The 24124-nt window shown below is 38.1% G+C and overlaps 4 protein-coding genes across 4 annotated transcripts in view; all 4 read left to right on the forward strand.

The window, feature by feature from the left end:
* LOC119428643 overlaps window positions 1–2012 on the forward strand; it is a 5670-nt gene extending 3658 nt beyond the window's left edge. The window contains exons 2-8 of the mRNA XM_037696315.1: window positions 344–466; window positions 550–734; window positions 810–866; window positions 978–1022; window positions 1111–1250; window positions 1341–1476; window positions 1598–2012. Of these exons, the coding sequence (XP_037552243.1) occupies window positions 349–466; window positions 550–734; window positions 810–866; window positions 978–1022; window positions 1111–1250; window positions 1341–1476; window positions 1598–1687 (771 nt within the window). The 5' untranslated portion in view covers window positions 344–348 and the 3' untranslated portion in view covers window positions 1688–2012. The remainder of the gene's footprint in view (window positions 1–343; window positions 467–549; window positions 735–809; window positions 867–977; window positions 1023–1110; window positions 1251–1340; window positions 1477–1597) is intronic.
* A 3757-nt stretch (window positions 2013–5769) lies between these two features.
* pdcd5 (programmed cell death 5) lies at window positions 5770–8951 on the forward strand. The gene is made up of 6 exons (XM_037696326.1): window positions 5770–5950; window positions 7571–7611; window positions 7908–7969; window positions 8068–8159; window positions 8246–8317; window positions 8407–8951. Exons 1-6 carry the CDS (start codon window positions 5885–5887, stop codon window positions 8452–8454), a joined length of 381 nt encoding a protein of 126 aa, XP_037552254.1. The 5' UTR covers window positions 5770–5884; the 3' UTR covers window positions 8455–8951.
* Window positions 8952–9817: 866 nt separating this feature from the next.
* Window positions 9818–15438, forward strand: mvda (mevalonate (diphospho) decarboxylase a). Its single transcript, XM_037696338.1, has 10 exons — window positions 9818–10031; window positions 10192–10262; window positions 10434–10548; window positions 10632–10772; window positions 10959–11158; window positions 11323–11397; window positions 11534–11752; window positions 13156–13271; window positions 14314–14422; window positions 15034–15438. The coding sequence occupies exons 1-10, from the start codon at window positions 9956–9958 to the stop codon at window positions 15124–15126; spliced, it is 1215 nt and encodes a 404-aa protein (XP_037552266.1). The 5' UTR covers window positions 9818–9955; the 3' UTR covers window positions 15127–15438.
* A 3861-nt stretch (window positions 15439–19299) lies between these two features.
* On the forward strand, window positions 19300–22282 carry LOC119428675 (cytochrome b-245 light chain). Its single transcript, XM_037696349.1, has 6 exons — window positions 19300–19380; window positions 19603–19672; window positions 20271–20345; window positions 20430–20513; window positions 20711–20792; window positions 21877–22282. Exons 1-6 carry the CDS (start codon window positions 19323–19325, stop codon window positions 22066–22068), a joined length of 561 nt encoding a protein of 186 aa, XP_037552277.1. The 5' UTR covers window positions 19300–19322; the 3' UTR covers window positions 22069–22282.
* The last annotated feature ends 1842 nt before the right edge of the window (window positions 22283–24124 follow it).

The following is a 24124-nucleotide window of genomic DNA, read 5'->3' on the forward strand; positions in this document are numbered from 1 at the left end:
ATATGCTAATTTTTTGGGACAGGCATTTTGGGTTTTCATGAGCTGTATGCCATAATCATCAGTATTGAAACAATTAAAGACCTGAAATATTTCAGATGGTGTGCAATGAATCTGAAATATATGAAAGTTTATTTTTTATCATTACATTTTGGAAAATAATGACCTTTATCACAATATGCTAATTTTTTGAGAAGGACCTGTAAATCTAAAATAGAAAATGTTAGAGATTGCAGTTTCCAAGTTTTTTTGTTTAAAATTCAAACATTTAGTCCTCGAAGGACATTCTTCTTTAAATGCTTGTTTATTTAAATGTGTTTTATTTATTTATTATTTGCATTTACAGCGAACATGGAGCACAAATGGGAGGTGGTCTTTAACTTTCTTTCTGAAGGTTCCTATCCATCCACATTGACCAGAGGGCAAAGGCAAACTCTCCGGAAGTTTGCCTCAAAATTCAGCATTCGTGGTAAGGTTTTATATTTTAAAGAGGCACAACATTTTCTATGATAATAATGATATAATAATAACGTGTCAATTCTTTCAATAAAGCTGGGCATCTATTCTTTGGAGCCTCGGCTCACAGGAGGGCCATACAATCTAGAGAGGAGGCTTGCAATCTTTTCAAGGAGCTTCACGTCTCGCCCACGGGACGACACATTGGTATTGTGAAAACCCGAAGTGCCTTGACTTCCAAATTTTATTGGACTGGTATGACTTCAGACATATCGAAATGGGTATGTTACCACATTCTTGACAATATCCTTAAGCTCCAAAGTTTCATAAAACTGAAAAACATGAACATTTTCAAGGTGTCTGAATGTGGCAAGTGCAGACTGAAAGTAGTCAGGAAACTGTATTGCAACAAGGTAAAATCAAAATATTTTTATCCAATAATTGTATTTTCCTCTCAAATTTTTATTCATGCATGCAAAAATAACACTTTTGTATTAGTATTCATTCAATCTTTATTTATACAGGTTAATCCCACTGAGCCTCAGGGACTCATTCCCAAGAAAGAACTGGTATACAGTAGTATTTAGTATATACTATATATATTGTATACAGTACTGCAGTAAGTTACAACGTTTGCTCCTATTTTTTGTGCTGTAGATCACACCGATGGACGGCTCTGCGAGTCCTTTGACCACTCATGTGTTGAACACTGCAGCAGGTGTCCCAGGGTCAAACATGACCCTCAGACTCTACCAACAAGACCCCTGGACCAGTGTTTGGAATCTGATAACCAACAGGTAATAGTAAAGGAAACCAACAAACCAGTTATTTAAGAACCTGACACTTTGCAGCAAAACCATATTTTTATTCACACGTTCTGTCAACAGGACCACTGATGATGATGGACGATGCCCAGGGCTCATCACACAGCAACAGTTTAGACCTGCTGTGTATAAACTGCATTTTGAAACAGCTCAGTACTGGGAAAGTATGGGAGAGACGTCCTTTTACCCCTACGTTGAGGTGAGGAAAGAGCAAACATGGCTTTTGTTCTGTTCATTTATTGGGGCAGAGTTGTAGCAGATAAGAAAAGTGTTCCCTCGTGATGGTAACTATATTTTTCTTTTTGTCTTTTATTTCACAGATTGTTTTTACTATATCTAACCCAGACCAGAAGTATCATGTCCCACTGCTCGTGAGTCGTTTCTCCTACAGTACGTACAGGGGAAGCTAAAGTCATGCTCAGCCTCCTGAGTATCGTTTCATCTAAATACTGTGACACCAAACAAGTGGTATGAGTCCACCAAGGACAGCACTCGGTGGTGAATAAAGGTCTTCTGTATTTGACTTCAGTAAAAGTAATGATATTGTTCAAAATGAGACTTGTATTAAGGAAATGAACTACTTTATTGTGAAAATATATTGTAAATAAACTGGAAAATGAAGTGTTTGTGACAAAAACAAGACACTATTTGTACTGTTGTATGTTCTAACAGATTATTTTCGCATTTGGTGAATAATCTGTACTTGACTCCAGATTTTGTAGAAATGAACACATGACCCTTCATAGATCGATGGCAGCAGCATGTTTGTCTCTTCAAGATAATTGCCACGTTGGTAATGTCTTAAAACATGTAGCCTACTTGAATGCTATAAAACTACAAATACTGGTTTGATTGTGGTGGGGGTTGCATGCACTTGGTTAGCAACACCTGCTTGCTACTATAAACACAATTTATTTTGAAACAACACGGGTGGTTACATATTTCACATTCTGTATTTCGGCTGTTTTATTCACATGTATGAAGAGTCACAGTAACAGTACCCACACACACCTGAAGCTGTCCACTTGCAGTTCTTTGAAGGATTTTAAACATTTGATAATGTCAATAGAAATATCAAAGCAAATATTTTCTTGTTTTTAGATTTTTACCTTGTTTTCTATAGAATCTTAACTGCGTATTTTACTTTTTAATTGATTCAAACTGCTTTTTGTTTAATTATTTTTGTCCACCTAATGTTATCTGTTTAAAACAGGTCTCTCTTGTAAACGAGTCCTCGTGACTCGATGAGATTAACCTGTATGAATAAAAGTTGAATGAATGAATCCTGAACAAGTCATTCTTTCACTCCTGCTGATGAAGGACATGTTATTTTACACGTCTTATCTATTACTGTCAGATTTCATTCATCCAACCTTTATTTCTAATGGGTATATATTCTATATAATATATATTTTAATCTGTATGTACGTGTGTACACATACATTTATATATGATAATATTGATATATGTTTTCACATCCGTGTACATATATATATATTCAACCTTTATACAGGTTCTTCTCACTGAGTCACAAGGACTCATTTTCAAGAGACCTGTAACATGTAAGGTACAGACTACAACAATTCAACAAAAAGAAATTTAAGTCAAATAAAATGTATAAACACAGTCAAGATGCCAGATAAAACATGGTAAAATACTACATTTATGCTGTGTACATGTGCAAGTTATAAACCTGGGGAAAAAATAGTTTTGCACAGCTTTTTCTACGTTGCCACTCTGAATCAATGAGGCATCTTCTATCAAAGTTCATGCTCAAATCATCCAGATAAAAAATACAATGTTCAGTCAGGTCATCTGGACAATGCCTTTGTTGTTGAGAGATGTTTCACCCTCCGTCCGAAGGCCTTCATAAGTCAGATGAAACCATCGTATCACTAGCAACCGGTTGGGCCACTGTAGGAGTGTACTGCCTAGTGGGCAGTTGGTTTGTGTCTTCTCTGACTGATGAAGCCCTTGGGATGGAGGGCGACCTGACACAACATTGGTGGGTCTTCTATCATTTCACTTTTGCCACATCCACGTAAGATTTAGTGCTTGATGTAACTGAGTCCTCGAGGATCAATGAGATTAACTGTATAAATAAGGGTTGAATGAATATATATCTATGTATATATATATATATGTGTGTGTATGTATATAATATATATATATATATATATTATATAATATGCATGTATATAATATATATACAAACCGGATTCCAAAAAAGTTGGGACACTAAACAAATTGTGAATAAAAACTGAATGCAATGATGTGGAGATGGCAAATGTCAATATTTTATTCGTAATATAACATAGATGACAGATCAAAAGTTTAATCTGAGTAAATGTAACATTTTAAAGGAAAAATATGTTGATTCAAAATTTTACAGTGTCAACAAATTCCAAAAAAGTTGGGACATGTAGCAATAAGTGGCTGGAAAAAGGAAACTGAGCATATAACGAACAGCTGGAAGACCAATTAACACTAAGTAGGTCAATTGACAACATGATTGGGTATAAAAAGAGCTTCTCGGAGTGTCAGTGTCTCTCAGAAGCCAAGATGGTAAGAGGATCATCAATTCCACCATTGTTGCGCAGAAAGATGACCTTGACCTCTCTAAGTGGCTTTAAGAATCTGTTGGACTCCTGGCAGGGACCAATGCAGACATGTTCCTGTTTTTAGTTTTATACATTTGTCTTGGAATCTAGCTGGTTTTTTTTTTGTTTTGTTTTGTTACCTTTTTCCTTTTAGCCATCCTATTTGTTAAAAAAAAAAAAAAAACTAGTATGAGTTTTTATAACTGCTTATTGTTGTTGCTGTTGTCCATTGTTGTCATCTTTCTTTGTTGAAATCAGGTCTCTCTTGTAAATGAGTCCTCGAGGCTCAATGGGATTTACCTGTATAAATAAAGGTTGATTGAAGATAGTGCAGCAATATCAGAATGGTGTTACCCAGCGTAAAATAGCAAAGACTTTTAAGTTATCATCATCAACCATGCATAACATCATCAAAAGATTCAGATAATCTGGAACAATCGCTGTGCGTAAGGGTCAAGGCCGTAAAACTCTACTGGATGCTCGTGATCTCTGGACCCTTAAACGTCACTGCACCTCAAACAGGAATGCCACTGTCAAGGAAATAACAGAATGGGCTCAGGAATACTTCCAGAAAGCATTGTCAGTGAACACAATCCACCGTGCCATCCGCCGTTGCCAGCTGAAACTCTACAGTGCAAAGAGGAAGCCATTTCTAAGCAAGCTCCACAAGCTCAGACGTTTGCACTGGGCCAGGGGTCATTTAAAATGGAGTGTGGCAAAATGGAAGACTGTTCTGTGGTCAGATGAGTCATGATTTGAAGTTCTTTATGGAACACTGGGACGCCATGTCATCCGGACCAGAGAGGACAAGGATAGCCCAAGTTGTTATCAACACTCCGTTCAGAAGCCTGCATCACTGATGGTATGGGGTTGCATGAGCGCTTGTGGCATGGGCAGCTTGCATGTCTGGAAAGGCCCCATGAATGCAGAGAACTATGTTCAGGTTCTAGAACAACATGTGCTCCAATCTAGACATCATCTCTTTCAGGGAAGACCCTGCAATTTTCAACACGATAATGCCAGACCACATTCTGCAGCAATCACAACATCATGGCTACGTAGGAGAAGGATCCGGGTACTGAAATGGCCAGCCTGCAGTCCAGATCTTTCACCTATAGAGAACATTTGGTGCATCATAAAGAGGAAGGTGCGACAAAGAAGGGAGACATGAATGGGAGAGCATTCCTATTTCTAAACTTGAGAAACTGGTCTCCTCTGTCCCCAGACGTCTGTTGAGTGTTGTAAGAAGAAGGGGGGATGCCACACAGTGGTAAAAATGGACTTGTCCCAACTTTTTTGGGATTTGTTGATGCCATGAAATTTGGAAACAACAGATTTTCCCCTTAAAATGATACATTCTCTCAGTTTAAACTTTTGATCTGTGATTTGTGTTCTATTCTGAATAAAATATTAGATGTTGGCACCTCCACATCATTGCATTCAGTTTTTATTCACAATTTGTTTAGTGTCCCAACTTTTTTGGAATCCGGTTTGTACATATATAATATATGTTTTTTTTTTTTCATTCAACCTTTATTTAGACAGGTAAATCCTATTGAGCCTGGAGGACTCATTTACAAGAGAGACCTGATTTCAACAAAGAATGATGACAATAATGGACAACAGCGACAACAATAGACAGTTATAAAAAGGCATACAGATTTATTTATTTTTACAAATAAGATATTAAAAAAAGTAGCAAAAACAGCTAGATTATATTAGATTAGATAAAATAGATAGATATAATATAGATTATAGTATAGATAGAGAGAGTTTCAGGTCTTGTAAATGAGTCCTCGAGGCTCAGTGGGATTAACCTGTCTAAAGGTTGAATGAAAAATATCCTGTTTCTGTGTTCAATTGCTTTTCCCTGAAAGATCGTCTTTTCTGCTCTCGATTATTCTCCCCTGATCTAGTAGGGCTTGGCCTCCTCTCGGTGTCTGTCGCGTTTTATTGTAGTTTTCTGTCCAGCTTCAGAGTTGTTGCTCTACATTATTGTAAGAAACAATGGCAGACGAAGAATTAGAGGCAATAAGGCGGCAAAGGATGTCGGAGCTGCAAGCAAAGCAAGGGGTAAGAACTCAAGCTGGGAAGCGTTTACGGCCGCCTTTTATGGAGATCCTGGACTCACCATGCAATGTGAACAAGCAGCAAAACCAAAGCCACTAACTAAGTCAGCTAATTTATATGCCACTGTGGTTATAAAGTACGCAGTAACTTGTAAGATGGATGCATAATCTAAATACAAATTATCTGTTTTTCTTCGTGGTTGGAGTAAAATCAGAATGACAACGAACATTAGCGTTAGCTTCGTTTGTGTTCCTGCACAACAACCTGAAAGGAGTTGTAAAAATAGCACAACGCACGTGTGTTGGCTTCAGATTTGTTCTGGGTGGGAATTGTTTTTGTTTTTTTTCTTCAAACTGAAGTATTAGTAACCACAGTATTTGTTATTTATATTAGAAACTCTAGTTCGAAACATTTTAGAACTAAGCACATACACTTAAAACTTTGGCATCGTATTCCAAGTTTGTTCCAGCAAAGGAAAGTTCAGTAAGATCATAACAAAGACTGAAAACTGTGAGACAGAAGTCAGAAATAAACTCCAACCAAGGTCTGATAACTGGATGAAACTCAGATAATATTGTGCGTTTGCCTACTTACTGAGCCAAAGTTACAGTGAACAAGAACAACAAAGTCATGACGTCACGTGGTTTGAGTCAATGTTCTATGTAACAAACTTTGTTACAAAGTGTGGAAACTTTGACAGTGGGGGAGAATGTTGTGCCCCCACCTGGGAAGGCCTGGGGCTCACCTGTGGTAACACCCCACAGAACCACAGCGAGGTTTCTACCCCCGGCTTGGGAAACACTGATTTTAAAGTCATGTCATCTTTATTTATAAAGCATATTTAAAGCTAAAGCGCATACATTTATTTAACAGGAACGTCTCTTTAATACTTAACATCCATTATCTTTTACCCACTTCTTCCTTTTTGGGTCGTGGGAGTCACTGGTGCCCCTCACACCCTGGACAGGTCACCAGTCCATCACAGGGGCACGTGGAGACAAACCATTCACTCTCACCTTGGGAAACTTACCAGTCATCTAACATGCATGTTTTTGGTCTGTGGGAGGGAAAACGGAGTACCTGGAGAAAACCCACACGTGCACGGAGAGAACATGCAAACTCCACCCAGAAAAGCCCCCGGACCGGGATTTGAACCAGGGTAACCTGCTCGCTGAGAGGCAGCAGCTCTACCAGTTACGCCACCGTGCTGCCCAGTAAACATGATTGAAGTTGTACAAGAAAAATTCTGTCTTTCTTTTTGACAACATCAAATCAAACTATATTTATAAGGTACTTTTCATGCACAAAGTGTTTTACACCCGATTAAAACAATATATAAAGGAGAACCGACAAGCATACAGACACACACGGGTCGTTAAACATCGATGAGCTGTAAAAAGTTTAAACGTCGTAACTGAGTGAACACAGTTTTGTATGACGGTAACACATTGACACTTATTTAACGAAGGTATTACTGGTAGTCTTGTCACAACGTATTTGTCTTGCTTTTTACAAAGCTGGTGGGAATACTGATACATTTTAAAACATAAACATTATTTGGTCCTACAGTATCCAGTTGGTTCAATGAAACATGTGACACTTACATCCCATTTTTATTTTCAGGATGCTTCGAATAATCAGCAAGGAGAAGAAGCCAAACAAAGGTGACATGTCAATACTACAAAGAGAGATCAAACTTTATTTTTTATTTACTGGGTATATGCTTATAGACCTTCACAACTGTTTTATACTCATTAATAGACTGACAACAACATTCATGCAGAGCATTATTTATGATCTTGTGTGTTAATTATCCTTACAGAAGATATTTCAAGGCAAAATGATGAGCCCCATATCTAATAGTGTTATGTAGCCACATGAATGAGGTGTTCTGATGAATTAATCTGATTATTTTCTTATAAAACCAATGATGGATTTTTTATTTTTTTTTTCTAAACAGAGAAACGGAAATGAGAAACTCTATATTGGCTCAAGTCCTAGACCAGTCTGCCCGTGCAAGACGTAAGTGCACCTTTAGATTTATGGTTTATGTCTATGTTTATATTTTACTCAGACCTTTGTTTATATTTGAATGGTGTTTTTTTATTTTACTTTTTCAGTGAGCAATCTTGCGCTGGTGAAGCCAGAGAAGGCCAAAGCCGTGGAAAACTATCTTATTCAAATGGCTCGTTTTGGACAGTTAGGAGGGAAGGTAAAATAACAGGACGGTGTTTGTTTGAAGGAGTGTGTGCAGAGATGCTTTCACGTGTAAACAATGAACACCGTTTTCTCCGTTAGATTTCAGAATCGGGCTTAATCGAGATCCTAGAAAAAGTCAGCCAGCAAACAGAGAAGAAGACCACTGTCAAAGTAAGCGCCACTGAAATATCACTCCTGATCGATTCACTTGCTGTCTCCTGTCCATGTTTGATCTCTAACGCTGTGTGTCTGGCGGACAGTTCAACAGACGGAAGGTGATGGACTCAGATGAGGAGGACGATTTCTAACTTTAAACAAAGTCCTGGAATGAGCCAGAAGTACAGAAGTAGCTATCCATTGTTGGGACTCCAATGGTGTCTTTGACTTGTATGTTTTTATCAAATGCCTGGGATGACACACACATTTGGAATGGACGCATCAAGACAAAAGAACAAGGACATTTGAGTAATATTTAGGCATCTAGTGGGTGATAGCGCAGTTTCCAAGAAGGTTTTTTTTTTTTTCCCAGTCTCCTTTTGCTCAAGTTGCTACAAATCTGTACAGCTTGATGGCACCGTGTGGCTCCTCCAGACTTTCATAATTGTTTTTTTTTATTACAGTTATTATTCTGTTTACCAAACATTAAATTTTCAACAAGTCACACTGCTGCAAATTTCTTTTGAACTCTTCTGCAAATTCAATGCATGCATTTTTCAGAGCTATTAGTCCACTAGTTTGGGATTTTGCTCAATGATATTTTCTTGTTGCTGACTTATATTGCAAGGCTTTACAAAAAAAATAAAACGGCTGTAAAACTAAAATTTGGCTTTTTTTGTGCGCATCATTTATAATTATTGTGTGCGTCATATGAATCTTTTGACAACTTTTATGTGTTCCATCGAGTCACAAAGAAAAGTTTTCACCTTTTAAATTTGTAAATCTCTGGCTATTTTTGCTGTAGTTTGAATTTAATTTGAGAAAACTATGGTAACAAATTGCCACTTGTATTCAAATTTGTGTGAACAACAACAAAAAACATTGAAAAGTGCTCAGATGTACACTTCTGTCTTAATTGTATACAGTAAAACTGGAGTTGACTAAACTTTGTGTACACCAACAGCATACATACAAGTCACATGACCAAAAAAAAGACTCATTAGAATTAAAAAAATATTTGTAAAATCTTTTCTATTCATCTGCAACATGTATGTGCCACACCACCAATACTTTTTGTCAGTGTTCATATGTATAAAGCACGATTGTTCACTTATAAAAGTACATAAATTAGCTAATTCATGTTGTAATCTTGATTTCTATGTTCATTGCATGTTTGACTTCATTACTCATGCAACTAATTTATGGAAAGTAAGTTAATTTACCTCTGAATAGTAATGGAATTAATAAATTAGATGCAATTTTTATTATCGTTTGGTCATGCTTGAGTATTTTATTTTACATAAGTGAAACATTTTTTTCTAGCATTTAACTGATATTTTCCTTGGTTGCATTATTTGTTGCATTTAATCAAAAAAGCCAGTGGGTTGATTAGGGTTTGTCCTTGCCCCATTTTGGCACGACAATGGTCAGATGGCTACTCATTGGCTACCCGTACTTTGACGTCATAACATCTAGTTTCTTATTGGTGGAGAGTGAGGTCACGTGCTCGCGGCCAACCAATCAGAAGAAACGTCCACAAATGCTAGTGAGGTTAACTTAGCTGCACAGAAATATTGCTACATGCTCGAGTTCAGGGGACTTTAAAGATTTTAGCTTAAAAGTTTAGCACAGATAGTTTACAGACGTTGAGCTATGCCTGAAGATAACGCAGATAAACCATATATAGTCACATGCACGGCTCCTGTGAATATCGCTGTCATTAAATACTGTAAGTATCCCCTCGATTTTGTTTGTTACCCTGATATAAGCTCTGTTTTAGTGACTTAAAGTAATGCCCATTAACTTAATTGTGTCCTTTCAAGTCTATTCGACAAATGTGTTGCAACAGTATATTAATAGCTCTGTTGTTCACTGTATATTGTTTTCAGGGGGTAAAAGAGATGAAGATTTGATTCTACCCATCAACTCATCTTTGAGCGTCACATTGCATCAAGACCAGGTCTTAAAATAAACTTTGATTTACTCATAGTTTGTGAACTCTGATGTCAATCTCGTGGGGCTTGAAATATATGACATGCAACTGAGACATAATGAAGTTTTACTAGTACATATGAGTAATAGAAATAGCAGCAATTCATTTGACCTGCGTTATGTTACTTTATGTATGCAGTTGAAAACAACCACGACAGTTGCAATCAGCAGATTATTTAAGGAGGACAGATTATGGCTGAATGGAAAAGAGGAGGACATAACGCACCCAAGACTACAGTCCTGTCTGAGAGAGAGTGAGTCTTAAAAGTTTCCTTTTTCTTTCTTAAAATGATTAAATGTTTTGTGGAGACAAACCTTTTTTTTTTTCTGTATTTAGTCAGAAGACTAGCACGGAAAAGGCGAAATGACGGCGACCCCGATTCAACAGGGTTGTCTCATAAAGTCCACATCTGCTCTGTGAACAACTTTCCCACTGCTGCTGGACTCGCCTCTTCAGCCGCTGGATTTGCTTGCCTCGGTGAGTGAATGTGTCGGCCACGTTCCCTTTATTTGCTTTAAATAAACAGAATAGACAAAAAATAAGATTTATTTCAAGTTGCTTGTGTATGTCAGTCACCCAGGTCTTTAACAGAGGATGGTAGCGTATATTGTTGTTTAAATTTGGTGCATGATGATTAACTAGTCTTTATTGCTCTGTTTTCAGTTTATAGTTTGGCTCAGGCTTTTGGTGTGGAAGGAAATTTGTCTGGGATTGCTCGTCAAGGCTCTGGTAGCGCCTGCAGAAGCATGCATGGTGGATTTGTACAGTGGATCATGGGAAACAGAGAAGATGGGAAGGACAGTGTTGCCCAGCAGGTGGAGCCAGAGAGTCACTGGCCTGAGCTCAGGGTCCTTGTACTTGTGGTGGGTCAGACTTTGTGAAACTTTAAGTGGAACAAAATGAGAATGAAAAGCCAGTAGTTTGTCAGAAATGTGGTGGTACATTTGTGCTTACAGAGAATTGTCTTTTCACCAATGCACACATGTATAACTGTTTTAATATATATTAGATGCATTTTTTTTCAAAGGCTTGTGCCGAGCGGAAGCCAATAGGCAGCACCTCCGGAATGCAAACCAGTGTACAAACAAGTCTTCTCCTAAAGGTGCTATGAGTATTGTCTTCTTTGCATTTCAGCTTAATAACTTGATCTGTTAGGTGTCAGTTTTATCATCAACATGATCAATTTAAAATATGTAAATTCTTGATGTGTGCCCCGTTTGTTTCGTGTTTATGTACAGCATCGAGCTGAGTCGGTCGTTCCGTGCCGGATGGGCGAGATGATTGACGCTGTGCGAAGAAAGGACTTCCCTGCATTTGCTGAACTAACCATGAAGGACAGCAACCAGTTTCATGCCACCTGCCTCGACACGTACCCTCCCATCTTCTACCTCAACAGTGTTTCTCAGCAGGTCATCCACTTGGTGCATCGTTATAACAGGCATTACAGCGAGACCCGGGTGAGCAGCTCTAGAAATCTCTTTCTGAAGAAGCCACTGTATAAAATGTCTTTTTAATTCCTTTCATTGGGGACAGGCACCTATTATTCTACACCTCGGAAGAGTGTCTACATTTCTCTCTCCGTTAATGCGGCCCGAACCACAATGTCTACCCCCACAAAAGTTATATCAAAACGACCGGCTCGGCCCCGTGATGTGTGCCGTTACTTTTATTGGCGTTTCGAGTTACCATGACGACGTAATTTGTGAACAAAGACGCAATATTTCACCAACTCCAGGAACTAGTTGGTGACTGCCCACTTATTATTCTACACCTGAAAAGTGTATCTTTTTCAACTTTAATGCGGCCCGAACCGCAACGTGGCCCCCCACAAAAGTTACATCTAAACAACCGCCCCGGCTCCGGGAAGTGTACATTTACTTTTATTGGCATTCGCAGTTACCATGGCGACATATTTTGCTAACTAAGATGCCAAATTTACCATAGGAAATTAATAGGAGAAAACTCTTCTCAGAAACTGAGTAACATATGGAGCCATTTTGGTTCAACATGCAAGGAAGGCACCTATTATTATTATTAGTAATTAGTAATATTCATTATAAATATTTATAAATTATTAATGTTAATATTATCTTTTTTAATATCAATAATTATTAATATTAGTAAGTAATATTTAAAATTAATACAAATTATTGGTGTGAATAACATTGATTATTAATTATTAATATTTTATAAATTAACTATATATAAATAATACTATTAATAATTAGTATTTATTGTTAATATTAATAATCATTAATATTAATATTTATTATTTATAATAATTTAATTATAAATAGGCAGTCCCCGTCAAAGTTTCTCCAGGAACTTTCTAGTTTTTACACATTATGCTGTTACCGTTCTGACAGGGACAGAAAACAAACATTATATTTTCTGATGAATGAAGACAATAAAAAATGTGCAAACGATTAAAAAAAATTGTCAAAATGAAACTCGGCAGAAGTGAGAAAATGTTTCATGAACTATTAAATGTATTGAAACACTAAAATATCCTTAGTAATGTCAGTCACACAGGTAATTAATTCTAATAAATCCTATAAAACATGCCTCTCTAATATCCTTATGCATGCTCAATAATCCAGGTAGAAAAATCTAATAAAGTAAAGTCGGGTCCGCTGGATGGGTTTGCGGCCTCTCTAATCATTTTACATACTTTTACATCACCATTATTATTATTTACTCTGTTATTTACTTATTTCATGATGGAAATGTGCCCAATTTGTTTGCAGCTGCATTTCTCAGACTGTGCAATGAAGCTGTGAACACTGCGGTGGTTTTAAAGCTCGGAACAGGAACGCTCATCTGTTTAGACGACGGTCACAGTCTGTTTGTTCTCTTGTAGGTGGCCTACAGTTTTGATGCGGGACCCAACGCAGTGATCTTCACTTTACAGCAACATGTTCCAGAGTTTGTCCAGGTCGTTCAGCATTTCTTCCCTCCAGACACAAACGGAGAAGAGTAGGTGGACACTGGACTCACTTATCTGTACTTAGTCATTTTGTTAAAATAGCAATCAGGCAAAGGTAATAATTTATCCAAAACATCGCATTAACATACATATAAGTGGATTCAGAAAACATTCATTCCTCATGTTTTAATTTTAAATGGAAACGTATTTGATATTCTAGAATATAATCAGCCCCGTGCATCTTTTTTTTAGTTACCTTTGTGATGTTTCTAGTACTGGGCTGCATTAGCTGGGGGGTCCTGTAGTCCTGAGGATTTGAGCTCAGGTTTTTTCAGAAACTGCATCCGGTGTGAAACAATTGCCAAATTTTTCATGTATTTTTTCCATCATTGTTCACTTGCTGTGGTGATCCCTGCAGAATGGAGCAGCAGAAAGAAACCTACAGGAGTCCATTGGAAAAATAAAATAATATGTACAGGATTTTAAAAGGTGTTAACCTGCTGGTTCCACGAAACAATACTTCAGGAAGAATACAAAGTCATGGTAATAATCAGTGTAAAAATAAGAAGTCCAGCGGTCATGATAACTGGACTGTTGTTGAAGCAGTAACTTCAGATGACCGCTGAATATATTTGAAATATTTTACGTTTGTAAGATTTCATCCGTCCATTTTCTTTAGCTTCTTTTTCCGTGCAGAGTCGTAGAGAGTTGCACTCGGGACTGACAAGACAAACAAATATTCACAGCCTTACTCACACGTAACGACTATTTCTTTACCTATTAACCTAACAAGCACTGGATTTTTTGTTTATCCGTGGGAGAAAACCTTTCAGTTGGCAATTCAAAATAACTTGTCATTTACAGAGTGTTGAGTCTAAACTGGCAAAGATTGTACATTTAATCTACAACACAATAAGTCATAAAATCAAACAGGTCTGAATACTTTGAATTCACTGTACACGAATTCTGCAAAATGACGGATACTTGCTTCATTAAGCTTGAAATCACAGCTACTCTAATGTGTTTGCAGTCCACAGTTACTTTACGATATTTGTTTCCACGCCTTTGTCACTCTTTGCTTTTTATCTTCAGCTTTATTAAAGGTCTTCCAGTGAGGCATGTTGCTCTGTCAGAGGAGCTGAAGCGGGCTGTTGGCCTGGAGCCCATGCCAAAGGGAATAAACTACATTATTAGTACCAAGGTACTTAAATACTCAATAAACACACATATCCAGTGGTGGGCAAAGCTAACCCATATTCCTCTAAGTAAAAAAATTGCTTTGCTAATTTTAAACCGCTAAACAGATAAGAATTTTTTTTTTTTTAGCAAAGGCTAACGCTAAACCGCTAACTGCTAAGAAGACAGTCGGAAGAAGACAGTCTTCTTAGCAGTTAGCGGTTTAGCGTTAGCCTTTGCCAAGACATTCCGACTGAATCTGTGTCGACCAGTCACCGCTTGTCACGTGTACATGTAGTAAACTAATATCATGCCTTCAGCTAGCGGCTGCTGCGTTGACTGATCATGTCTTGTACGTGTACCAATTGCGTGCCCAACAGACTGTTCGAGACACGCCCACAACAGACAGGAATAAGCTTGTGAATTTTGTTAGCAGACATAAAGTTAGAGAAACCTAATTTAGCGGAAGCTAATTCTGCTTAGCGAAAATGCTGATCCGGTAAACGAAACATTAGTTCCTTTATTAGCTGTTAGCGGATTAGTGGATCTGTGCCCATCATTGCAAATATCCAATGTACTTACAGAAGATGAGTTTTTTTTTCTTCAATTAAATCGTTTTTTTGTGATACCTTTTAGGCTGGACCAGGCCCCCGTGTAGCCGATGACCCCTCACAGAACTTACTTTCAGCCGACGGTTTCCCCAAGGAAACTAAGGCTCCTCTAATCTGAAGACGCAAGTTCAGCCGAACCCCACTCTGTAGCAACAGAGTCAATTTTAATAAATCTGTGTAAAATGTGTTTTCATCACTAGGGTTGGACCAATCATTGAAGCAACTTTCACTGGGTAGCACATTTTACCGCTGTGTCTTGGTAATTGCAATCAGTTTTCTTTGTGTAGCTCTCGATAATTGATTGCATTTACACGTAGATGAACTCTTAAAATGTAAAAAAAAAAAAAAATTACTTTAACTCCAAGCTAGTCATATTTTTATTGTCCAGTTTTCAAATAGCAAATGGTCTCTTCTAGTTTTATTAATTGATAAACACAAGCTCAAATGTTATCACTGTTACTGATCAAACATGTATAAATTATATTTTCATCCTCAACTGTTTTTTGTCTGGTCTTTATTTTATTACAGTATTGACATTGTTGTCATTAATTGTAGTTCAGCTATTTTTTTAAATAAAGTGTGTACAAAAGTTCAAATTATAATTTTAGAAAAAAGGTAAAAGGTTTAAAGTAAAAAGAAATAGTGTTAACAATTGCCATAAGGTAATTAACTATAAAAAGCCAGATAATAACTTTTATTTATAATGCACTTTACATTCACAATGAATCTTAAAGTGCTACAAAGAGTGAACATCTGGATAAAAGCAACCGAGAGGAGGAACAACCAGGAGGATAACGCCTCAGAATGATCACGTCAAAAACTTAAAATGCACAAAATGCAGATAAAATACTCAAATAAGAACTATAAAAAAAAGTACAGTGCACAAGTACAAAGATGGTACATTTGTAAGATTGTTTTTTATTGACTTCATCTGCTTTTAACTATTCAGCTCCACATTTTAGCAGAGACAGAACGCTGCTATGGTCTCGACTGTGGCCTCACATGTCGGCTTGTGGACTTTTTAAGTGGTTGGGCTCACTCCTTATCCCTGGTAAGGTCTATTCAGGGGTACCGGAGAAACGAGTCCGATTGTCGGTCGAACCTCAAGAACAATGTTCCATCCTGGCTGTGGAACACTGGACCAGCTCTTTACCCTCACTAGGGTCCTCGAGGGGTCATGGGAGTTCGCCCATCCAGTCTACATGTGTTTTGTGGACTTGGAGAAGACGTTCGACCGTGTTCCTTGGGGTACGCTGTGGGGGGTGCTCCGTGAGTACGGGCTGTTGAGTTCGGTGTGAGAGTTTGGTTCACATTGTCGGTAGTAAGTCGGACCCCATCAAGGTGGGAGTTGGACTCCGCCGGGGCTGCCCTTTGTCACCGATTCTGTTCATGACTTTTATGGACAGAATTTCTTGGTGCAGCGAGGGGGTGGAGATTTCGGTTCGGTGGCTTCAGGATTCCATCTCTGCTCTTTGCAGATGATGTGGTCCTGTTGGCGTCATCGTGCCATGAGCTTCAGGTCTCACTGGAGCGGTTCGCAGCCGAGTGTGAAGCGGCTGGGATGAGAATCAGCACCTCCAGATCTGAGGCCATGGTCCTCAGTCGGAAAAGGGTGGATTGGTCTCTTCAGGTCGAGGGTGAGGTTCTGCCCCAAGTGGAGGAGTTCAAGTATCTCTGAGTTTTGTTCATGAGTTAGGGAAGCTCTGTACCGGTCCGTTGTGGTGAAGGGGGAGCTGAGCTGTAAGGCAAAGCTCTCTGTTTACCGGTCGGTCTACGTTCCTACCCTCAACTATGGTCACGAACTCTGGACTCTGGTAATGTTTCCTTCGGGCATGTGCGACTGGGAGGAGACCCAGGATAACACCCGCTGGAGAGACTATGTCTCTCAGTTGGCCTGGGAATGCCTTGGAGTCCTCCCAGAAAAGCTGGAAGAGGAGGCTGTGGAAAGAGATGCTCAAGCTGCTGCCTCTGCGACCCAACTTCGGAACAAGCGGAAGATCATCAATGGATGGAAATTCTCAGCGGGGGTCAACAGGGTTCTCTCTGATGTCCTTTTGTCCTGTACCGGTTCCCCTCAGGGCTGCGTCCTTTGCCCCTTTGATTTATTTTATACACAAACGACTGTTGCAGCCAGTTTTCACAGCGTCACATCTTAAGGTTTGCTGATGATTCTGTCATCCTGTCCCTTCTCAGCAGTGATGACCCAGACCCTGGGCCTGTGGTCGAAGACTTCGCCGAATGATGTGTCTTCCAAAGTTAAATGTTTCTAAGACAAAGGAGATGAAACCTGATTTTAGAGAAGACTCCTCAGTCGCCACTCCTGTGATCATTTGCAGTGAAGCTGTTGGTAAAATATGGTAAAATTAATAAATGGTATGGTGTGATGCATCAGTATAAATATTTGGTCTTGATGAAAAACTGACCTTTGGCCCCCATGTGAACTCACTGTAAGAAGGACCATGCTTTTTATCTGAAATTGTTTTTAATGTTGTTTCTACTTGAATGAGAATGTTTTTTCCATGTTTTATGGACTCTTAACTTTCACCTTCATTTGTTGGTTTGGACTTTTGACAAGCAAAAACAGGAACAAACTCTCAGGGATTATCAGGATGTGCAGCAGAACTGCTGGCACAGCCCTACAGAACCTCACTGACCTACACAAGGCGAGGTCAGTGAACAGGCAGATTCTGGCAGATCCTGATCACCCACTCCATGGTGAGTTTCCTTCCACGTGGGTGCAGGTATCACTGCCCAGATGTAGGACAAACCGACTGAAAAACTCATTCATCCCTGTAGCGATCAGGCTTCGCAGTGAACAATGATTCCATGTATTGTTATTTTAATGTCTTGTACAGATGTTTTGTGTGCCGATGACTGTAAAACAAATAGCCCCTGGGGATAAGATTCTTGAACTTGAACATTAGCAATAAAAGACCAGCTAAAATTAGCAAAAGCTGGCTAAAAGCAAAAGTATCAAAATGGTAGATTAAAGCTAAAAGTAGCAAAAAGCTCATTAAGAGCTAAAAGTAGCAGAACAGTGTTGCCCAGAAGAATAACAGACTGAAAAACTAATTTATCCCTGCAGCGATCAGTGTCTTAATGTATGGACGTTTTATATTGGCTGAAACAAATTAGGATAATAAAGCAACTTGAGCTTGTGTTCATTTTTACTGGAAGCTTTTTATTTTTTTTTATTTAACAATAACAAAAAACATACAAAATTGGCAATGACAAATTCACATTTAAAAAAATCTATTTCAACTAACATATTATAACTAAACCTCCTTATCAATACCAAATTTTTTTTCCAAGAATATCACATATCTGTATTCGTAACATCAGAATATATGGACAATTGAACAGGAAAAAAGACAGAAGGAAAAAACAACTTAAGATAATCACATTAAATTAAGATTTTAAAAGTTTGATAGCAGGGGCTGTATTAATAAAAAAAAAAAAAAGATTTACCAAATAATACAAAGTCATTTTTAAACGCTTTAACAATTGGAATAGCTTTTGTAAAACGACATTTATGAATGTAGAATTTGGCAAACAATATAATATTTATCTTTTTTTTTTAATTCTTTATTGAAATTCCACATTTGATTTCTTTCCAGGAAAAAAGATCAGTAGATATCAACCAATCAATCAATGTAACCAATCAACTAATCAGCCAATCAATTTAACCCCTTCCAAAAACCACTCACAATCCCACACTCGTAAAACACGTTCTGTTGATTCCAACAAACATTTACAAAAACAACAATTCTCCATTTCAAAATTGAGTATTCTTTTAAAGCACTCCTGTAAATTTCGTTTACAATTTCAAAGTGGATTTCTTTAAATTTAGGTGGGATTGAAAAAAATTCAAAAATTTAGTTCTGATTGATCTAATTTCTTGTTTGTTAAAGTATTTTTTTTTTTTTTTATTGATATGTTCTTTTTGGAGAACCCAGGATAGAGCTCGTCGATTAAAAACTTTCTCAAAACTATGTTATTGCATTTTATAGCTACAAAGTTTATATCATTATTTTATGCAATCTGTGAGTTATTTTTTACTGGAAGCTAAAACCACTTCCTTGTGTTGCATTCAGGTGCGCTCGTTTTTTTTCGTTCTTGCACCTGTCAGGGAAGTGGAACAAAATAAGCCCCTCCTCTCGGCAGTCCTGTACTTTTTTTGGGGGAAATGACGACCGACTGGTTTAAAGCCCTGCCTCCCAGCGAGAACATCTGTCCTCACGTCACGTAAAGACGTTTTTCTTCCTTGTAGAAATATTTAGGTGTCAGTTCTGCGCAGCTTCTCAGGTGGAGAAGATGGGGAAGATTGAGTGGGCGATGTGGGCCAATGAGCAGGCTCTGGCTTCAGGTCTCAGTGAGTATTATAAAGTTCACCTTAATATAGAGCCCTTCAGTTTCTTAGGTAAAGAGTTTACTTCAAAATACCACTTTCTCTCATAACATTTTTACTTTATTTAGCCACCTCTTGTTTGTTTTCTAATTTGTTCCAAATCATTTTCTAATTGCACATGAGCTTGTCTCATGTGGAGCAACAACAGGTACTTTGTGTGTTCACCTTCCTCTTTTCTTCTTTCAGTTCTTCTTACAGGAGGAATAGTGGGGGTGGCTGGGCAGTTCAGAGGCTGGGAGTTTGCTGCTTATGCAGTGTATCCTTTTCAAACCGTCACTTATTTTAAAAAAATCAAGAGCAGCTCCAAATGGGTTTATTTAAAATTATAATAATAATAATAAAAAAAAAAAGTTTTGTTTGCTTTTGTTTAACCTTTAGGTCACAGCTCAGAGGAAGTTGTTGTTGTGTCATGGTTTATGAATCGCATGTCTAAATGTAGAAATGTGATTTGTGTGAGTAAATCTTGGTTAAGAAAAGTGAAGCCATAGATATTACTGTAGTGTTATTTTTGCAATATTTAAGCCAAAAAAAAAAAAGCAATTTTGAATGTTAAACACATAATTTAAACACATTAGGCTGAGCGTGATCATTTATACAATTTGTTTCAGTTTATTGTATTTTATTTGTGTTACTTTTTAGTATTTGTCACTGTAACCTTTGTTGTTTACTAAAGAGAATTTGAACTATTTAATTTTTTTTGTTAAAGTTTTTTTCTTTAAATCTTTTCACGTTTTTTTATTTTTTACTTTGAAGCCTTATCAGAGTTATCTTAAAGAACCCTCTTTGACATATTTAGTTAGAACTGTATGCCGTGTTTCAATCATGATTTAACTAAAGCCTTGACCAGTAAGAAGTGCCGCCGGTGTGTTTGTGTGTCTTCTTGAGTATCCCAGAAGTAAGAGAGCCAGGGGAACAAGTATGGAGCGATCGTAAGCAAATATCCAAGTATTATTTTTTCAACTAATGTGATCAGATCATGATCATCTTTTAATACAATTCTTGTTTTCTTGCAGAGGCCAGTATTGCTTCACCGTGTGTGTAAAATCTTTTGGACCACTGACGAGGAACTACTATGTCAGAGCGTTTTTGCATGCTGCGTAAGTTTATTTGGCCAGTTTGAGCTCTAACTAAATGTATGTTGAAGAAACGTTTTTGGTGAATGACTTTTTTTTAATTTTTTTATCTTCACCATCTTTGTTTTGTTAGTTAGCATTCCTCCTGTTTGCAGAAAAAGCGTTGCAACGTCACGGTCTTTGTTGTCTCACCACCCCCCCCCCACTGCTGCTTCTTTTAGTATCTGCGTGCCCGGAGGGTTCATGCTTGCCACTGTGCTCGGATGTGTCTGCCTCGGCATCGCCAGCCTCATCTACCTAGCAGTGAGTTGGCAGCTTTTCAACATTTTTCTGCAGTCCAACCCATTAATTAATGGCAACTTGACTATACCAGAAGAAGAATAGTCAAGGAAACGAAGAACTGTCGACAAGGAAGGGATTGTTACACACTTCTGTTGAAACATGGCCTTATAGTTATGCAACCTGACCAGTCAGGGGTGTGACTGTACTCCTCAATAGCTTTTATTGTTCAAACGTGGATGAAGCCTAGTTTACACCATTTTAATAGCGGATTTGCATACAATGTGAGCATCCAAAATAATTGTCTGTAGGCCTGTCACAATAAACAATAAATCAATTAATCGCATGATAAATTAAAATTATCGACCTGATTTTCATTTATCGGCTTCATCGTTTCTTCGTGTCTCTCTCGTTCTACTGAAGACACTGGATGACAAAAGGCTCAACTCCGGTGCTCTTCACTGACCCCTCCCTTTTGCCTTTAAAATCTGTTTTAACCGTCCAAAATCGCGTTTTTGGATCGTTAAAAGCGATTTAGCTGAGAGGCTAAGCTAACAGGCCGACCTCACGGAAAAAACCTCCGTCTTGTCGAAGCACCAAGATTCACGGTTGAAACCCGTGTCTTCGTGTAAAAAGTTGTTTTTCTCTGCAAAAAGTAGCTGAGAACTTGTTTACTGATTATTTTTTTTTTTTAATTAAAAGCTTTGTGTGAAAAATGCTATGCTAAAGAGCTCAAACCACACCCAGAGAAAACATGAACGAGAGACAACCCATGTCACGTCAACGGGTCTCTCGCCCATTTTTCTTAAAGAGACACGCTGCTCGCTCCCTCACTATCAATTCTTCAGTTCAGTCTTATACTGCCATCCAGTGGTCAAAAAAAGGTACTACACACAAAATTAACCAACGTTTCTTCGTAAAGTTAACAATTACTAATTATTGTCAAATTTCAAACAATTATCGTTTATCGCAATCATTTCTGAGACAGTTAATCGCCCAGAATTTTTTTTTTATCATGACAGGCCTAATTGTCTGCTCTCACAGGTATGAGTCAACTTGAAAGTTGTGCGTAGGAGCCACCTGTCAACAACGTTGTTTTGTTTTCCAGGCTGCTATTCGAGGTGAACACTGGGAGCCCATTCTTCCTCAAAAGGATGCCCGGAAGCCAGCCGCAGACAGTATCAAGAATCCCCCCCAGAATCCTCCACCAAGACCTCCTCCAGAGATACGCAGGAAACAAGCGAAGGACGTGGAGGGAGCGGCGTACGACAATCCCATGTCTGTTACTGACGATGAGTAACCGGCTCGGTGCCCCTATAAACACTCGCACTCTGGGATTCTGTGACCAAAAACAAAATGTTTCCTAAAGTCCGTTGAACCGAGACGGAAAATGAACGACATCTTGAGCATGCACTTTCTTATCTCAAGTTACAAGAAGGATCATTTAGAGAAAAATGGAATGAAGTATATACCGGTGTTTTTTCTTTTTTTTAACATTTGAAGAAAAAGAAGGTGCCATAACGTTGTACAGTGGTTTATTCCACTCTGATAAAAATGTTTTTAAATTCATTTAAGTTTGTTACTTTGCATAGATGTAAGTTACATGTTCACTTTTTTTCTTATAAAGCTTTAGTGTTGTTGCTTAGTACCGTTTATTAGGACTGATTTTCATGAGCATAAATGGGAATATTAGGTTTTGACTGTATCCAGCTGCTATCATAAAATGTTTTTGTGCTCACACTTTTGATGTGTTGTAAATAAATCCTTTGCTTTCATTGAATCATTTTTTTAAATCCCTTTTTTTTTTTTTGTCACTTCAAAAAGTATTTAAAGAAATACCGTTTGCAACTTCCCCTTCTTTCGCAAACCCTGCATTTCAATATCTTTGAATTTCCCTTTTTCATCGCAGGTCAGTTTTTCCCAACATCTTTGTTACATTTTTGTCTTTCAGTTTCTTAAGATGGAAAAAAAAACGCTTTTATTCGTCTGCTCGTCAGACAAGTTCTGCACGTCTGCGCCATTTCTTAATCCGGTCTTGAACTTTCTCTTCTCTTTGTCAGTCACAGATGGTTGGTCCAACAGCTGCAACCTTTAAGGAAACACACGTCCTTATTTTCATCTGGGTTTGTACGGGGCACAAGAAAATACACGATTCACATTGTTACTGTCGAAGTATTTTAGTAGTGTTTTTTTACAGTATGATTCTTAAACACGTATTTATAAATTATGTGTTTTTAAAGCTGAATTCAGGACTTTTTTTTTTTTACAGTAAACCACCTTATTCCTAGCCCCCATGGTGCCTTGCATGAATTATGGGCGCGACTTCCGGCGCGGACAGGAACTGGCGTTAGTTTATGTTCAAGTTTATTGTCAGTACCATCACACGAGGTGGAATGAAATGATGTGCACAGGGTCCCAGTTACAACCAAAAATAGCAAAATATAAAAAGAAAGTAAATAAGGATGTTCGAACAGTATGAGCTAATGTTTTTCCGAGCATTGTGGATTTAATTTAAACATGTAGGAACACCACCTGTCAGAGCTCAAACAGGCCAATATAATCATACCCTGCCTGCTGAGGTGAGGGACGAGCTGAAGAAGTGATGCAGATTAAATCTATTAGTATATTTAGCTACTTCACTGACTCAGTTCTGACGGTGACGTGACGAACAACCTGGAAAGCTCTGAGGTGTATCAGTATCTCCACAGTAATAAGGTCGGTGGTGTTCTGTTAAAAGAGGTGGGACACAATCTTATTGACCTTGAAGCAGACACAGAGTCCAGCCAAAGCCTTAAAGTCCTCCATCACTGAGCTTGGGTTCATTACAGAGAAAATCATAAAACTGAAGATGGACAAATACTATAAAGCTGCTTCATACACTTGAAATCATCCCTGATGTTCTCATCACTGTTTTCAATCCTACTGAAGATCCGGCGTCTCTTCTCCAGTGGCTTATTGTCGTCCAGACACGATGCAGGTTTTCCTCTATTGGCTGTTTGTCAACAAAGTGACATGAGCGCACGTACAGCGTTGTGGGTGGTCTCTTAAAATTCACACTTTTCAGCCATATTCTTCTTAATTCCTCATCTGTAGGTAGGAGATGGAAACTACACCTCTTTTCACAGGAACGCTCTTTTTCTTTTGTGTCCGTGTTCAAAACTCTGTTGTCACTGATTTAGTTTGGTCTAGTTGTTCGTGCAGCCACGAACACAACAGGTACCCGAACTCAGCACGGCTATTTTAGTAAACTTTATGGTTGTTGAATAAACGTGAACTAAACAAAAACAGAGTTTTATCTGCTAAACAGAATGCAAATTACTTTCAAATAGCCCGCGGTCCGTGCTCTGCTACCATGA

This window comes from Nematolebias whitei, chromosome 2 (genome assembly GCF_014905685.2).
Source record: "Nematolebias whitei isolate Nwh7 chromosome 2, NemWhi1, whole genome shotgun sequence".
Classification (NCBI taxonomy): domain Eukaryota; kingdom Metazoa; phylum Chordata; class Actinopteri; order Cyprinodontiformes; family Rivulidae; genus Nematolebias; species Nematolebias whitei.

Bases quoted from the DNA above. Each gene is read 5' to 3' on its own strand.
- pdcd5 (XM_037696326.1), top strand. From the start codon at position 5,885: ATGGCAGACGAAGAATTAGAGGCAATAAGGCGGCAAAGGATGTCGGAG. The intron at 5,951-7,570 runs GTAAGAACTCAA...TTTTATTTTCAG, and splicing joins AGCTGCAAGCAAAGCAAGGG to GATGCTTCGAATAATCAGCA. The intron at 7,970-8,067 runs GTAAGTGCACCT...TTACTTTTTCAG, and splicing joins CCAGTCTGCCCGTGCAAGAC to TGAGCAATCTTGCGCTGGTG.
- mvda (XM_037696338.1), top strand. From the start codon at position 9,956: ATGCCTGAAGATAACGCAGATAAACCATATATAGTCACATGCACGGCT. The intron at 11,398-11,533 runs GTGCTATGAGTA...GTTTATGTACAG, and splicing joins AAACAAGTCTTCTCCTAAAG to CATCGAGCTGAGTCGGTCGT. The intron at 13,272-14,313 runs GTAGGTGGACAC...TTTTATCTTCAG, and splicing joins CCAGACACAAACGGAGAAGA to CTTTATTAAAGGTCTTCCAG.
- LOC119428675 (XM_037696349.1), top strand. From the start codon at position 19,323: ATGGGGAAGATTGAGTGGGCGATGTGGGCCAATGAGCAGGCTCTGGCT. The intron at 20,346-20,429 runs GTAAGCAAATAT...GTTTTCTTGCAG, and splicing joins GGAACAAGTATGGAGCGATC to AGGCCAGTATTGCTTCACCG. The intron at 20,514-20,710 runs GTAAGTTTATTT...TGCTTCTTTTAG, and splicing joins AGAGCGTTTTTGCATGCTGC to TATCTGCGTGCCCGGAGGGT.